General features: G+C 54.4%; 2 protein-coding genes and 1 long non-coding RNA gene across 5 annotated transcripts; 1 reads left to right on the top strand and 2 right to left on the bottom strand.

Annotated features, from left to right (window-relative positions):
* The first annotated feature begins 1,144 nt into the window (after window positions 1–1,144).
* PNPO (pyridoxamine 5'-phosphate oxidase) lies at window positions 1,145–7,182 on the top strand. Its single transcript, XM_037033544.1, has 7 exons — window positions 1,145–1,423; window positions 2,891–3,015; window positions 4,152–4,251; window positions 5,134–5,187; window positions 5,414–5,542; window positions 5,865–5,935; window positions 6,155–7,182. Exons 1-7 carry the CDS (start codon window positions 1,286–1,288, stop codon window positions 6,321–6,323), a joined length of 786 nt encoding a protein of 261 aa, XP_036889439.1. The 5' UTR covers window positions 1,145–1,285; the 3' UTR covers window positions 6,324–7,182.
* LOC118978193 (uncharacterized) lies at window positions 7,122–7,488 on the bottom strand. The gene is made up of 2 exons (XR_005064657.1): window positions 7,411–7,488; window positions 7,122–7,173 (listed from the first exon to the last, which is right to left on the bottom strand). It is a non-coding gene; the product is annotated as an uncharacterized LOC118978193 (long non-coding RNA).
* Window positions 7,489–8,466: 978 nt separating this feature from the next.
* On the bottom strand, window positions 8,467–15,682 carry PRR15L (proline rich 15 like). 3 transcript variants are annotated; one of them, XM_037033547.1, is made up of 3 exons: window positions 15,424–15,682; window positions 11,738–12,100; window positions 8,467–8,482 (listed from the first exon to the last, which is right to left on the bottom strand). In XM_037033547.1, the coding sequence occupies exon 2, from the start codon at window positions 12,070–12,072 to the stop codon at window positions 11,770–11,772; it is 303 nt and encodes a 100-aa protein (XP_036889442.1). In that variant the 5' UTR covers window positions 12,073–12,100; window positions 15,424–15,682; the 3' UTR covers window positions 8,467–8,482; window positions 11,738–11,769. The 3 variants fall into 3 exon arrangements, with proteins under 3 accessions (XP_036889442.1, XP_036889441.1, XP_036889443.1); XM_037033546.1 differs by lacking the exon at window positions 8,467–8,482 and having other exon boundaries at window positions 10,978–12,100; window positions 15,424–15,673; XM_037033548.1 differs by lacking the exons at window positions 8,467–8,482; window positions 15,424–15,682 and adding an exon at window positions 13,623–15,380 and having other exon boundaries at window positions 10,978–12,100.
* Between the last annotated feature and the right edge of the window lie 764 nt (window positions 15,683–16,446).

Below are 16,446 nucleotides of genomic sequence, written 5' to 3'. Positions count from 1 at the left end.
TTACAGTTGGTGTTGACCAAAGTACCAGACCCCAACTATCTGGGAAGGGCAAAATGTGAAAAAGGGGAAACCCAGCCCTGGCTGGCGGGGCTCAGTGGACTGAGTGCAGGTCTGTGAACCAAAGGGTCAGAGGTTCGATTCCCAGTCAGAGCACACACCTGGGTTGCTGACCAGGTCCCCAGCAGGGGGCACATGAGAGGCATGTTTCTCTCCCTTGCCCTCTTTCTATAATAAATAAATAAATAAATAAATAAATAAATAAATAAAATCTTTAAAATAAAAAAAGGTGGGGGGAACCCACCAAGCTGAGGAAGGCCCAGCAGAGGTGGGGCAGTGGCAACCTTCCCATCTACCTGAACACCGACTAGTCCGCTGCACCGGGACAGGGAAGCCATGGGCAAAGGGAGCAGCATGCTTTAGCCTGAGGTGAAAGAAATGAGGCAGGAGAGAGGGGTTCAGACCTAGAAGAGGAACATGGCTCTGGTCTGGGAATAGCTTGATCCTAAATTTCCCCCTTGTCCTTCCCATTCAGCTGTCTTCCTCTGCACCTCACAGTCCCTTCCTAAGCCCACTGCACCTACCCAAGCCCCAGAGTTGCGCCTCCCCCTCCCCCATCAAAAAAGCCCAACACAAACACACCACCACACAGCACCAATTTGGAGGGATCACAAGTCACTTCAGCCTCTCCCACTCTCGAGCCCCGATTTCTCCCCCTCACCCAGATGGCCCCTTTCTCTGTGTCCCCTCGTCATTTTTGCCTCAGGGTCCGGCCCCTATTTCCACTTTCCATTTGTCTTTCCCAGGCCACCAGCCTCCCATCTAGGGAGTAGTACTTCCTCCACTGGGCTCGCTTTTCGGCACCTACCAAGGGCCAGCCGCTTAATACTGACCACTACTTCCAAGGTCTCAGCGGCTCATCCCCCGACCCCAGCTTGGGCGGCAGCAGTCCCTATATCTTTAACAAACCTCCACGTGCGTATTAACGGCGGTGACAGAATTTCCTTGTCTCCCTGCGCCCTCCCCAGAGGCGCCACCCATTGGCCGATGGGTTCCTCTATTCTCGCTGTAATTGGCCTCGTTCTGGAAAACGGAGACCAATGGTCTTCCAGCGCCAGTATCCCTTCTCCAACCCTGGGCTCCCATTGGCTCCGAGGACTTAGGGGGCTCTAGGCTTGGCGACTGACAAATTCTTCCTTTCCCTGGGTAGACTTCGGACTGAGAAACTGGCTCCGAACGCCACCGAACCGGGCGCCAGGTGACGCCGGGTCACGTGGCTGACGGCCCCATGACGTGCAGGTTGCGGGGCGTCATAGTGACGTTCGGGCGATCGGCCAAGTGGCCCCACTACCTGCGTCCACTGTGCAGCCGTGGAACTATCATGGACCTGGGACCGATGCGCAAGAGTTACCGCGGGGATCGAGAGGTGTCGTCTCTGGGCAGGGTCTCCGCAGGGGCGGGGAGTCGCAAGTCATTTGAGGAGAGGAGGGAGAGTGGGAGGAACCCCACAGGGTTTCTGCGGCTACCCCATGGGGCTCGGGGGCTCGGGGTTATCGTCGTGGGACAAGGGCGTTCAAAGACGACCAACGTGGGAGCCGTTCTGGGGAAACCCAGACGAAGATGGGCCCTGGAGGCAGGTCGTGGTGGTGAGCAAGGGCACAGTCTCCAAGCTCGGGGCTGTAATCCTGCCATTCACCGGGTGCATCACCTCGGGCAGTGTATTAAACCTTTCTACCCTCGGTTTCCTCACCTGTGAAGTGATGGTACCTACCTCACAAGAATGTGATAGACTCAGATGTCCGTAAAGTACTTAGAACGGGGACAATCAGCATATAAATGTTTGTTAATTAAAAGCAAGGGGGAGGGGGACTAACACGGAGGAGGCAGGAGAGCGCTGCCTCCTTTCCCCTCCTCTGGAGAGGAACCAAGAGAACCGTTTTTGGAATCGGAGCCCAAAGCATTTCCAGGCATTGGTTTTTTTTTTTAATATTAATTATTTTTATTGATTGATTTTAGAGAGAGTGAGGAAGGGGGGGGGAGAAGGAGAAAGAGGGAGAGACTGAGCGACACACCGGTTTGCTGTACTGGGTATTTATGNCTCAGATGTCCGTAAAGTACTTAGAACGGGGACAATCAGCATATAAATGTTTGTTAATTAAAAGCAAGGGGGAGGGGGACTAACACGGAGGAGGCAGGAGAGCGCTGCCTCCTTCCCCCTCCTCTGGAGAGGAACCAAGAGAACCGTTTTTGGAATCGGAGCCCAAAGCATTTCCAGACATTGGGTTTTTTTTAATATTAATTATTTTTATTGATTGATTTTAGAGAGAGTGAGGAAGGGGGGGAGAAGGAGAAAGAGGGAGAGACTGAGCGACACACCGGTTTGCTGTACTGGGTATTTATGCGTCCCTTCCTTGATTCTTGTATGTGCCCTGCCGGGGAATCCCAACACCTTGACTTAGTGGGAGGACGCTGTAACCGAGTGAACCACCAGGCCAGGGAAGCATTTCCAGAAATACTTGTTAAACACGCAGTTTTGCATTAAACCTTAGACCTACTGAATGAGAATTTACAAGGGCTGAGCCCAAAATTAGTCTTCTTCTTTTTTTAAGGCTTTTCGAGTGGTATGTTTGACACCCATGACATGAAACACTGATTCATCACATACCACTAGCCAAGGGGACCCAGCAGGTTTTTCCACCTTCTTGTGCCCGAGTCCCCACCTGCAACATGGCACCAACACAGCCTCTTGCAGGGGTCCTGTTTTTTGTTATGAGGTCATTGTTACAAGGACTGGATGAGTTAACATTTGGGCCGTGCCTGGAATAGTTCTACACACACGTTAAGCAATATATGTATTTTGTTTATTAAATGAAGTCAAACTCTCCCTTCCCAGGCATTTGAGGAGGCGCATCTGACCTCTCTGGACCCCGTGAAGCAGTTTGCTGCCTGGTTTGAAGAGGCCGTTCAGTGTCCTGACATAGGAGAAGCCAATGCCATGTGTCTGGCTACCTGTACCAGGTGGGCACAGCTGTGGGCCCTTGCACGCGTGGGTACAGATGGAGGAGGACACTTAGAAGCTCTCAGTTTGATGGATGGCAGTTTTATGATTCCAGCTCTTTTATTAGCATGCAGTGTGGTGGCAGGAAAATCACTTGTCCTCTCTGGGCCTCGGTGTCCTTACCTGTAAACCAAAGATCACACTTCACTGAATTCCATTTCAGTGATGAAATGCAGTGCCTCATTCATCTCTGCCCTCGACACAACCCCCCTGCCTCCCTCATCTCCCCACCTACCCTGTTCCCAGCTGCCATTTAAGAGCTGTGTCTCCCGGGACCTCTCCATGAAGCTCTCTCTCTTTCTGGAAATGTAGACCATGCCTGGCTCTATCATTCACTTGATAATCAGTCAGTGAGACATCTCTCAGATTAGCCTCTTATCCAGTTATTCTTGTTCCCCTCACTAAAATGTGAGGCCTGGAAGGCAGGGCTAGAGCCCAGAGCAGAGGATCTGATACAGTGACACCTGCTGTGATCCCTTATTGTTGGTGGTGACCCTTAGAGCCTTGCTACTTCGCTAGGGCTGCCACCATAGCAAAATACCACAGACAGGGTTCCTTAAACAACTGAAATTTATTTGCTCACAGCTCTAGAAACTGGAAGTCCAAGGTTAAAGTGCTGTCAGAGTTGGTTAGTAAGGCCTCTCTTCATGGCTTGCAGATGGGGGCCTTTTTGCTGGGTCCTCACGTGGCCTTCCTTTTTTTGTGCATGCAGGGAGAGCAAGTGAGAGATCTTTCGTGTCTCTTCCTCTTAGAAGTACACAAGTCCTTTTGGATGAGAGTCCCACTCTTATGACCTCATTTAACCTTACTTACTTCCCGGAAGTTCCTATCTCCAAATACTCCCACTGGGTGAGTTAGGCCTTCAACACAGAATTGTAGGGGACTCAGTTCAGTCCCTAACAGGGCCTAGGCAGCAGTGTCATCTTGTACGTCCAGGACAAATCCCCAGGGGCAAGTGGGAATGGGTGGCCTGAGTGCCCAGACAGCGCAGAATAAGGGGACACAGATGTGGGGGTGCTCAGTCACCCTGTGGGGAGGGGCAGCAGCGAGGTTATTGGAATGAGGTCTGACCATGGCGCTCTGCTCTTTGTCGCAGAGATGGGAAGCCCTCTGCCCGCATGGTGCTGCTGAAGGGCTTTGGCAAGGATGGCTTCCGCTTCTTCACTAACTCCGAGAGCCGCAAGGGAAAAGAGCTGGTGAGGGTTCATGGTAAATCCTCAGCGCTGCAGAGTCCAGCGTGGCCTCATTGGTCACCTACTCCTGCCACCCCCAACCCCACCCGCTTGCGATCTGTGCTCATGCACCACCCAGTCCTCGGGCCCCTGCCCTCGCCATTCTCCTTGCCGTGCAGGCGTGAGTGTTCTCTCCCACCGCCCCCAGCGCCGTCATCTGTTCACCTGTGTTACTCCTGTCCCTCCAGTCTCCGCCCCAGTGTTACCTCCTCAAAGAGGCCTCCTCGACTCATTCACTGAGTCAGCCGCTCGTGCTTTTGCTATCATTATAACTGGCAACGTCTCTGCCCTTTTTTCAGTTTCTAACTGTGCATTTGTATGATCACCTGATCAGCATTTGTGTCCTCGGTTAAGTGGTAAGCTTTGCAGCAGCAGAAGCTGCGTCTGCTGTATCTGCTGAGTAGATCTACTCAGTAGATCTACTCCTCCCGGTGTCGATCTACACCTCTTCTGGTGTCGAGTACAGAGCTGGCACTTCAAGTGCATACAATTCACAAATCCACATGAGTCACCCTCCCCGAGTCCCTGCCAGCCAAACGTGCATTTCTCAGAACTTGCAAATCTGTGGGTTTGAGAAATGGCAAGCATCACTTTGGAGTCCAGCTGGCTTAGGTTTCCAACACAGACCTGCCACTTGCTGCGTGAACTTGGGCATGTTACTTACCCCCTCCAAGCCTGTCTCCACACCTGTAAGAGTAGACCCGCCTGTGAGGGTTTAAATGAGACATTACACAGAGTGCATCTCCTATGGGCCTGCACGCTGCAGACTCCCCGCCTGCCCCCTGCTCACTAGAGGGGTCCTCCCCACCGTCCTGATGGCTGTCTGCGGATTCCCTTCCTTTCCAGGACTCTAATCCCTTCGCTTCCCTTGTCTTCTACTGGGAGCCCCTAAACCGTCAGGTGAGTGGACACGCCCAGGACAGCCTGGGGTGGGCTGCATTGGGAGGGACCTGAGTTTATATATGAGCCCAGTGGAGGTCCCCAGGATGGGCAAATATCCTGCCTCTCAAATAACTCTCAGTTAGCTGTTCTAGTCGAAGCCCACAGTGGTGGGGCTGTGGGGCCTGTGCTGGTGGGGAGGGAGGGCGGCGCTGAATGCCAGGTAGCCGGGGCCATCCCTGAGCAGGTCCGTGTGGAGGGCCCTGTCAAGAAGCTGCCAGAGGAGGAGGCCTCGAGCTACTTCCGCTCCCGCCCCAAGAGCAGCCAGATTGGGGCTGTGGTCAGTCAGCAGAGTTCCGTGATCCCTGATCGGGAGGTGAGTGGGGCTCCCCCTCAGTCGTCCTGGTGGCGAGGGCCCGGGCTCATCCCCAGTGGTTGTGTCCCAGGGAGGCCAGGGCCCTCCCTCCCCAGCAAAGTGAGAAGGATGGTCTCCCTGGGGGAGTGGGGTGGGAGGGGACCGGAGAAGCGGGCCTCCTCTGTCTGTCTGACCCTCCTGTCGGACTGTGTTCCTGGAGAACAGACCAGCCCACCTTGCTCCCGTGTCCCCCAGCACCTGGCTCAGAGCACAGGTGAGTCTCGGTTACTAAATGAATCAGTGACGGGGTCTGGCCCTTCCTCTGTCTCCTTTCCCGGGACAGTACCTGAGAAAGAAGAACGAGGAGCTGGAGAAGCTCTACCAGGAACAAGAGGTGCCAAAGCCCAAATACTGGTGAGTGATGCCAGTAGTCATTGTAGGAAGGGACACCAGGACCCCTGTGTTTACTTGAAGCCACCCTGTCTGTGGAATTAGAGATCTACTCCTCCCGGTCAACCCTCATCAGACACATCCCAGTAACTTTCTTCGGGGACCCCGGGGTGGCAGGGGTGGGGGAGGTAACATGGCTGAGAAAAACGCACAGAGCCCCAGAACTTCTGCTTCTCTTTGTAGGGGTGGCTACGTCCTGGACCCACAGGTGATAGAATTCTGGCAAGGCCAAACCAACCGCCTGCACGACCGGATTGTCTTTCGGCGGAGCCACCCGGCGGGAGATTCCTCCTTAGGGCCCATGACCCACCGCGGGGAGGAAGGCTGGCTCTATGAGAGGCTTGCTCCCTGACACCCGGGCTGCGACGCCCGCTGGATCTGGGACCAGGTGCTGAGAGAGGGTATGGGGTTGGGAGCCAGGCTCTTCTAAAGCCAACGTATTTCCTTCCCACTCCTTGTCTTCAGCTTATCCTTCAAGCACTCTGTACCTACTTGGCTCCTAATAAGCTGTCTGATGGAGTGTGATGGAGGCATAGAGAATCACAAATGGAAAGTAACCCCACAATTATTTTCTTGATTTTAACAGTCACTTATTGGGATAGCTCTCTCTGGAGCAGGGGTGCCCAACCTTTTGGCATCTCTGGGCCACACTGGAAGAGGAAGAGTTGTCTTGGGCCACACGTTAAATACACTGTGACGCGTAATCACACAAAAAAAATCTCACAATGTTTTAAGTAAATTTACGATGTGTCGGGCCGCCTTCGCAGCCGTCCTGGGCTGCATGCTGCCCGGGGACCGCAGTTTGGACACCTCTGCTAGAGGTAGCAGCTGACGTGATTCCCTCTTCTGGCGACAGGGTGGGTCCCCAGCAGCCCTGTCTTAGCACTGTGACTGGGCCATGCCGACCAAAGCTGACCGGTGCCAGCATAAGCACCTGAGCCAACCTAGCCCATCAGTTTTTCTTGTCAACTATTTGATATTTCAAATGGAGTGACCCAGAGCATGACATGTCATTGTAGCCAGGTCATTAATGGCAGCCAAGAAGCATTAGGCTCTGGCTGCTGCTCTCGCAATTCCCTCGGCGACCCTGGGTCCCTCCTGCCCCTGCCTGCCGGCCTCAAACATCCACTGTCTAAAAAAACTTTTTTTCTTGTTTACATAAAATAGCTGGATCAATTTCTGTTGATTGCAAATAAAAGAACCTCAACTTAGCCCTGGCTGGTATAGCTCAGTGGATTGAGCTCGGGCCTGCGAACCAGAGGATCGAGGTTCGATTCCCAGCCAGGGCACATGCCTGGGTTGCAGGCCGGTTCCCTGCAGGCCCACTCCCAGCAGGGGACACACGAAAGGCAACCATACGTTGATGTTTCTCTCCCTCTCTCCTTCCCCTCTAAAAAGATAAATAAATAAATAAATAAATAATCTTTAAAAAAAAGAACCTCAACTTATTTATTAATAGATATTCCATATTTTTATAGTACTGACCCTACTGATAGCTGCTTTCCGTTGTCTGAAACACAGTAACGTGGAAAAAGGTTCAACTTACTCTCTGTAGCTCCGAAGGACCCAAAGGTCACTATCGCCCAGAAGTAGATTTCATCTCAATGTAGGGACAGACTTCAAGGGGCAGGAGCAGGGTAGTGAGCATTAGGTACTGAGTGTGCTGTTACTGGAAGTATTCGATCGCAGTTAGGAGTTTTGTGGAGAGGATTCCTGTGCTGGTGCCTACGGGCCAGGGAGATTTTAATCAAGCTTTACTTTCCATGTTTGTTTATGAACAGCATTGATTTATTTATTTTAATTTCCAGGTGTCAAATTAATCACAGAGGTTATGCCTTCATGACTGCTCCAACATCCCCTCCCCCCGCCCCTCACATCACTGGTTTTCATCCACATTGGGATTACCCCTGGGACAGTGGGGAGCTTTGAAAATCTTGATGATGCCTACCTAGCTCCTTTCCTTAGCGATGATTTCTGAGTGCAGCCGGGTCTCTGGGAAATTTAAAGTCTCCCCAGAGAACTCTGCAGCCAAGATTTTACCTGCTGGTCTGGATCCTTGTGGGGTGGTCAGGACGCAGGCAGCATTGGCGTCATCAGAGCTCACCCCAGACCCGCTGATTCCCATCCTGCTTTTAACAGGACCCCCCAGGACGACTGATGCCCTGGCCTCAACCTCTAAACCTGTCACCCCCATAATTGGATTCTTCAACAGCCCTGGGCTGAGGCCTGTGTTGAACTGTATTTGCTTTCCTTGAGCACAAGTCTGGTGACCAGGGACATCCTGGGTGAGTGGCATATGGGCTGTGGAGAAAAGCCAGGCTGGGTGAATGTTTGCTGTGACTAAGTCAGGATAAGAGAACTATTATTTGTGCACATTGGCATGGACGTTACCGCTCCATAAACTGCCCATCCCACTGTGTGGGCGTGTGCCTCAGCGTCTTTGTTGTTGACCAGCCCCCCCAAGGGCCTCCCTCTCGGTGTTGACCCCCCCCCAAGCCTGAGTGCAGGGAGACACAAGGGCTAACCTTCCCGAAGCTCACAGGAGAGGGCACCAGTGTCCCTGCCCACCTTGTCCTCTTTGTGTTACTGGCAGCTGTGTACCCTCCCCCCAGCTGTGAGCCTGGTCTCAGCAGTTCCTTTCCTGTTCTCCATCCAATACTCACTTTGCCAAACCAGTAACAAAAACTCATCAGACGTGTGTGATGTAAATGTTCACTCTGGTCGGGTCTGCCTGGAACCCTGGGAAGGAGGGCAGGTAGGGGATTTAAGCAACTCCTCACTTCTCCTCTCCTGGGAGGTGGGGCGTCCAGCAGGGGGAGCCCGCTGCCCGAGGTTGGCCCCTTCTGGGCAGCGGAGGCCAACTCCAGCTGGCCCCTCCTGCCTCCCTCTTCCCCCTTGGGTTGCGTCCCAGTGAAACTGTGGTCGATAACCCATAGCCTCTCCCTGGCTCCTGCACATATTTGCACTTTCGGTTCCTCCTCCTCCAGCCCGGGGAAAACTTGCAGCTCCCTGGGCTCTGACTCTGGGCAGGCAGACCTCCCTTGGCCTTTCATCTCCATCCACCAATACCCAGTTTAGGGGTGTATGTGGAGTCTCCCTGGGTTTTCCTGCGGTCATCACTTTGGGGCCATGGAGCATGGTCGCATGCATGGGGTGGAGGGGTCTGCAGACCCTCTCACCTGAGAGAGGATTGGCGGTATTAGGTCAGTGTAAGCCACAGGTGGGGTCCGCAGCCCAGGGCCCAGCCTCATCCCCCACCGTTGTGTCAGGGAAGCTCAGGACAGGCTAGAGCGGGGGTCCCTACCATCCGGGGTCTTGGGCACGCTCATCCTCCAAGCCGGCTGGCTTTCCCCATTGGTCCCAGTCTGTGCAGCACCGTCAGATGGTGCTCACCCCCTAGAACCCCAGGGTTTAGGCCCTCTGTCACCCCACCTCCCCTTCAGCAGAAGGTGGCCATGTTCCTTTCTTTGTCCTGAGCCTCAGTTTCCCACCCACTACGCAGATGAAAATCGAGAGTGAAAGGGGCCGTGTGGTTCAGTGGTCACAGGCTCAGGCCAGGTCGGCCTTCAGTTCCTGCTCCTCCGCTGCTGCTGCGAGGGCAGGACCTCGGGCGAGTGACTCAACCCCTCTGAGCCTCAGCTAACTGGGAACTGGGAGTAATTAATGACAGCCCCTGTCTGGGGGGGTGGGGGATGAGAGGATTAAATAAGGAACCCTGGGGAGTACTTGCCAGGGGGCGTGGCCTGTGTTAAACCCTCTGTAAAGGTCAGGTATTACCCCTGGGCAGGGCTGGAGTGTGGGGAAGTCTGTTCTTCCCTGGGAGGCTCTGTGGACCGACTGAGGAGACCCTAGAAAGCTCCACGTGATGAGGAGGGATTAGGGAAGGGTCCTCCTTCCCTCCCTCCAGCTCCTGGTCGCCCTCACTCATCCTCACAGCTCCCTTGCTCTGAGTGAGGCCACCTAACAAAGGCCCCCTTGTGTGGTCTGTTTGTTTGCTAATACATTTCCTGAGAAAGCTCCTTGGGGTGGGGGTGGCCCAGCAGCCTGCAGGGAGCGGGCCTGGAAGCTGCTGGACCACATTGTTTAGTCTAGTCGCCACCTGGATCTCTCTCTCCATGTTCCCACTGTGGGCTCCAGAGATTTGCCCAATTTTTTTCCAGTTCCCAGCTTCTGGGGCTTGAGAAAGATCTGGGCCTGACCGCTGAAGGAGCACACTCCTCTTCCTTAAGTGGAAGTTATGGGCTACTGCGCAGTTCCTTAATACAGGAAAGGGGGAAGGGAACCAATGTCAACTGAGTCCCTGCTACAGGACTATTTAGCCACTTCACTTGGGCCACTCCCTGTGGAATCATGTTGTTACAGCCCCCCTTTATAGAGGGCAACACTGAGGCTCAGGGTTTTTTTTTAGATTTTATTTATTTATCTTTAGAGGGGAAGGGAAGGAGAAAGGGAGAGAAATATCAATGTATGGTTGCCTTTCGTGCATTCCCTGATGGGAATTGGCCTGCAACCCAGGCATGTGCCTTGACTGGGAATCGAACTGAGATCCTCTGGTTTGCAGGCACACACTCAATTCACTGAGCTACACCAGCCAGGGCTCTCAGAGTTGTTTTTTTGTTTTGTTTTGTTTCCCAAATCACCCAACTACTAAGGGGTGGAACTGGAATTTGCATCTTGATCCCAAACCAAACCAAACCAAACCATGGCAACCCTGGGTCAGTCACCGAAGGTCTGCTCCATTCTCTTGGAGCTCCTGATGGCCAGTCTATTGACCAGAGGAACTGACCACTGAGATGTCACAGGCTCCTTCCTCTGCTCTCTCTGTCCCCAGATGCTAAGGGTGCCTGGCGGTGAGATTAGTGTCCCAGTTTCTCCACTCTGACACCTGGGGGCCCTTTCAGAAACTTAAACAGTTTAAGCACCAAGTTCCAATGTACTTGGGTGAAGGGAGATAAAGGCACAAGAAACAGTTAATTAATGCAAAGCAGGCATAAAAAGTGTATAAATAGGTTCTCTGCTTTTGCAGCATTGTTTATTACAAAGAGAGAAACTTACAATTGTTTTTTTAAACAAAATTCAAGGCTTCAGGATTCATCTCCAGGGTGATCCATCTTAAATACAAGCCGGGAAGGAGGGGAGAGAACAGGCCGTTTTGGGCTCCTACCAGGGCTTCCACAACCCCTCAGCTAATTTGGACCCATGGGGTCCCTAACCTGGCCTTCTGCAGCACCCCCAGGGCATGCCAGGGTCCGCCTCCCCCTGCACCTCTAGAGGCAAAGTTCCACCAAGTCTCCCACTTTCGTTAGGAGGTGAGCTCAAGTTCAGGAGACCTCTTGTTCTGGAATCAGCCCCCAATCATGTGGCCTCTGGGAAACGCACTCTCAGAATTGGTCCAGGGAACAGTTGTGGGTAGAGAAAGCAGAGGGAACGGCTTTCTCTACGCGCCCTTGACCCCGTGCCCTGGGGGCAAGTGAAGTCAGACAGGCTCCCTCTCGCTTCCTTGGCCTCCTCCCTGCTGCCCCAATAATGCCTTCGAGGAAGATTGTCCTTCCCCGGTGGAGCTTTTCATCCTCGAACTGGAGTGCCTTTGTATGTGGTGGGGGGACAGCGGGAGGACCCTGGGATCTCCAGGCTTTCCAGAGAGCTGGGGCACATAAATACAAACCTAAAACCACACATTTCCTGCCAGCAGGCACAACTGGCCCCACGGCTTCAGCTGTGGCCACAGAGGCCAGTGTGGCAAGCTCCTGTCGGTGTGCCTGAGAGCAGGGAGGTACTAGCACCCTCCACAGCTCCCCTCACTGTCCCTTGTCCTCCCTGTCATCAAAGAGGTCGGGGTTCTCCGCCAAAGTGGCTCGAACTTTTTTCTTCTCCTTGAAGCGGCCGGAATTGGAGACCTTGACATGCTTGCCCTTTGTGCTTTTGTCCACAATCTTCTCCAGGCGCGTGTTAAAGTCACAGTTGGGATCCCCGCCCTCAGGCCGTGGGGGCTCCGAGCTGTCCTCCGTCTGGGCGTAGGTGTCTGGGATCTCATACAGCACCTTGGGGGTGGATTTCTTTTTCCGGAGGAAGGTCAGCTTCCACCAACCAACTTCGGTCATGGCGCTCCCTGAGTGGAGGGTGGGCTTTCTGCAGGAGCAGGGCGGGAAGAGAAAGGGGTCAGTGGGGAGAAACAGGGGAGTGCCTTGGAGCAGCCCTGTCTAGACCCCTAACCACAGGCTATTTGAAGAGCCCAGGCCTAAAAGAGTTAAAGGAGGGGCAGAGTGAGCCTAGGATTCAGGTCAGTGACGCAACGCGTTTGGAGAGAACGAGAAGGGAGAGTCTGGGGAAGGGGCAGCCACGTACACGTTGATGGGAGGGCGGCCTGAACCAGGTGGAGGTGGCTGTGGGGAAAACCACCCACCACCGCCACGAAGCTTCCAGCTTCTAGGTCCCCTGGGGCTGCAGGAAGGTGAAGGGCGGTCAAAGGCATCCAGGTCTTTGACATCCTTTGAGCAATTGGACAGGAACACCCTGTGCATTTTGCTTAGAATTCATTATGAAATTTAATAGGATCTGTGATGTTTGGAGTAATTTGGACTTTCCAGTGGTGACCAGAAACACTACGGAAGCTGCCGGGAGTGGATAGGCCTGGGGACTGTTCCAGCTTCATGACCCCCACCAGCAGGTCACTTCTCTGGACCTCAGTGTCCTCATCTGTTCTTTCCAGACTAATATTCAGCTGTGACATTGATGTCTGCCCACAGAAGCAGATAAGCCTGGCAAAGTACAACTTACAATAATGGTAATAAATTATTGAAGGGTGACTCCCTCCCCACACCCAGCCTCCATGAGGACAGAAGCTTGAAGGGGATCTGGAAGTTTGGAAGGAGATTCGATAGGGCCAAGTGGTACCTGTGAGATGTGGTTATCACAGGTTGGACTCCCCACACAGCTACCCAACAGAGATGGGCTGTGGGGGCTGAAAGGGCTGACATCCAAGCCATGTGGACTGGATGTGACTTCACCATTGAGGCTCACCATTGTGAATCCCCACAAAGGCGCTGTCATAGTGAGCGGAAATTTTGGGAGGTAACATTGCCTGGACATCGCTGACAGGCGGTGTGTGTGAGGTGGCAGGAGACAGGAAACCAGGGGAACCAAGGTCAACCCAAAGGCAGGCAGAGAGAGCAATGAGAGGGCCGAGCCCCTCTGCAGGCACACCAAGGGGTCTCAGGACTCTGGGCTGTGGCTGTGATGGGGGAGGAGGGGCAGTAGCCACAGGGCACCAGAGAGCTGGACGGGTGGTCAGCCCGCCCAAGCACGGGCAAATACACCGCCTCCCTTCAAAAACTGATGGTCTTAACTACCTCTTCTAAAAAGACCAGAAAGAAATATGATGCATGATCAGTAGAGGCCTTCTTAACGTGGAAGCGATGTGGGATGCTCTCCCCTCCCTTGTCCTGATCTCCAGATTTCCCATCGTGAGTGTGGAGTTTGTGTTTTTTCAGAGGAGGAGCATATCACACTCGGGAGAAATGAAGGCAGGGTGCTAGCCTGGGCTTGGAATGAGCTGAGTGCCTCCACCCATCGGCCCCCTTGCTGTTGTCCCCTGTCCCCCCATACGCCCGTCTCCTAGCCCAGAACACACACCCAACCGACTCCTTCTCACCATTCTGTCCAGACAGCAGATCCCGCATTGCGGTCTCTGTTCCTGTAGCTGAGCTCAAGTAGCGAAAGGACCCAGGGGAGCTCCCACTTGGAAGTGAGGGGAGGCCGAGAGCGGCCAGATAAATCCTTTCAGGGCACCCTGGAGAGGTGAGCGCACCAAGGGGACAGCCTGAGAAGTTTGCTTTGGCAGCGTGCCCCGCCTGGGCTTAGCACAGCCTTGCACAGCACTCGGTGTTCCAGAATGGGTGTCTGGAAGGAGTTGTGAGGAGGGCAGGGAAGGAGGCATAGGACACTTGTTTAGCCTGTGGGGGCCCCAGTCGCCACCCGGTCTGGGGCACGTCCCACAAGCCCACCAACACCCACCCGGGACTGCCAAGGAACTTGGGGAGTGGAGGATCCAGCTCCTGAGCAGGCAGTAACCAGCAGTCTGCCTGGCCGCACGGGAGAAGTGGTTCCTGCCTGTGCCAGTTAAAATATACCCACTCTCACGGGCAGTTCAGGTTGGCATGGACAGGGAGGGGCAGACCACAGAGAACTTGTCGGGAAACCACGGAGTTGGGAATGGCCCTTGGACCCTGCCCTGGACTCCACGGCACCGAGGCCTTGGTGCCCTTGTCTTCTGGCTTGAACTCCGGTCTCTCTAGAATACTTTTCGCTGGACTTTGCTGTCCTTCTGTGTAGAACATTCCAGCACAAGTAAGCAGGTATTTGCCCGTTTAGGCAAGCCTGACCTATGGAAATCTGAATTTGCAAAACAGCGAAATTATTTGTTTTGCAGAATAATCCAGCCAATTATAAGATTCTTGTAAATAGTGAGTCACTCCAAGAGAGTGTAAAATCTGCCTTACTTTAAAAAAAAAAAAGAAAGAAAGAAGTGATTTCCAAACTTCCCAGCTCCCCAGAGTAGCCAAGAACAGGGTACTCACAGCCACGCGCCTAATGACAGGAGGCTGGAAGGGCTAGGGGAAGGGGTGGGGTCATACGGGGATCTTGAGCAGATCCCGTAATTGGTGACACATGGCCCACAGTCTTCTACAGGGCCCTGAGCGGGCCACGCTGAGGGCTCAGCCTTGCCCTGGGGCCCTGCAATTCCTGGGCTGATAGAAATCTGCCTCCGAGGAGGCCCGCTACACTCCGATGTTTGCTCAGCTTGGGAGCCCAGCATCACAGGGCCTCACGGGACAGTCTGCCGCCACTTGCCTAGGACGGCCACACAATGGCCTGCATGTGGGCACCCCTGGACAGGTCCCACCTTCCCCGCTGAGTTCTTCGAGCTGCTCTAAGGGCCTTGCCCAGACTGGGGAGAGCTCCTTCTTAGCAGATCCAAGTTAACCACTGACTGGGGCAAGGCGGAGGAGTAGAGGGGATTGACGGGACAAGTCAGCTTCTCTGTTGCAAGACAAAACCCAGAGCCCCTAGCCCTCAGCCCTCTGCAGGGCCCCTGTGAACATTCTCCACTCTGGGTAAGACTGGGGTAGCCTCCACAGGAACAGGGAGTAGTTCCCACCAGCCAGAAACATCCTCTAGGCTGGAGGGCAGGAGCAGATAGGTTCCAGCTCAGCAAGGGTTAATAGGACTGCTCCAGAGTGAAACTTTCCCAGAAGGAGCTCCGCCGGAGGCCTGGATTAACTCCAAGAAGCCAATGGTACGAATCCTGAATTCTGCCTGCTCACCTAGGGAGAGGTGGGAGCTGGCGTGCCTTGGTTCTCCTTCCCAGCCGGGCTCAGCAGCTGTGGAGGCACAACGGGGTGCCCTGACTGTGCCTTGGTTTCCCCACCCACCCACCCTCTCTCTGCCTGTACCTGTGATCGTGACTGCTGCAGGCTGGAGGTGAGACCTTCCTTAGAGAAGGAGCTGAGCGCAGGTGCTGCCCACAGGGGAGCCTGGGGGACCTGGGGGTGCCGCCAGGATGCCGCGCCGGGCGAGGCTCAGTCCAGGCGAGCTGAGTGGGAGCAGCTGTGCAGCAGGTGCAAGAGAAACAGGTGGAGGAGCAGGTACCTGCTCGCTGTGCCTCCAGGAGTCAAGGTGAACCTGAAACCCAGCCCCTCCCGGCTAAGTAAACAGAAGCAGAGGCCGGCTTGGGCTGATGAATATTCATTACCCCAGTAATCCAATCCCAGTGCCCCTGCACCCACCCAGGAGCCAGGGTCCTCCAGGGACTGCCTTGCCGGGAGCAGGAAATCCCAAGGGGAAGGCTGAGGTTGGGGCAGAGGGGAACCTCTCTCCTCAGTTTCCCCACTCTCGGGGTTCCTGGTTGCTGGCCAACGGTAGCCAAGTTCACCTCCACCCGTTTCATGCCCCAAGGATGTTCAGACCCCTTTCTAGCACCAAAGAGCCTGGACTTCGCCCCGGGCACAACTGGGAAAGGGTTAAGGCCCGCTGCGCCGGCTGTTGGCAGAGGACAGGGTGCACCCAGCTCCTTTGAACTCCGGAGTCGAAACCAGTCCCTGGTTAAACTGGTTGGCGGACCGGTTCCCTGGCGGTCCGCTCCGCCCCAAGTTCAGTGCTCTTCAGGTGGGCACTGGCTGGGGGGCTATGCTTCCCACCTGATGCAAAGGGCCCCTCCTCAAGATCTCCCTGGGCTAGGGTGGGAAGGGGACCCTGGCCCCTCCTGGGGCAGACTTTCTGACTCACAGCAAGCTGGAACATCCTCATCCCCACCTCCCTTGCTGAGAGGTGGGCTTCCAGGTCCTTAGAATCATATGCAAAGTCCCATGTGTGTGGGCAGAGCGGTGTTTATTTTTCTGTATTCGAGATCATACTTTTATTAGCCTCTCAAAGAGACCTCTGATGAGGCCTCCCCACCCCCAAAGTACCACTTCATT

Source organism: Sturnira hondurensis, unplaced genomic scaffold, assembly GCF_014824575.4.
Source record: "Sturnira hondurensis isolate 20B ecotype Veracruz unplaced genomic scaffold, ASM1482457v3 Scaffold0021632, whole genome shotgun sequence".
Taxonomy (NCBI): Eukaryota; Metazoa; Chordata; class Mammalia; order Chiroptera; family Phyllostomidae; genus Sturnira; species Sturnira hondurensis.
This window is presented reverse-complemented; position numbering and strand designations above follow the sequence as displayed.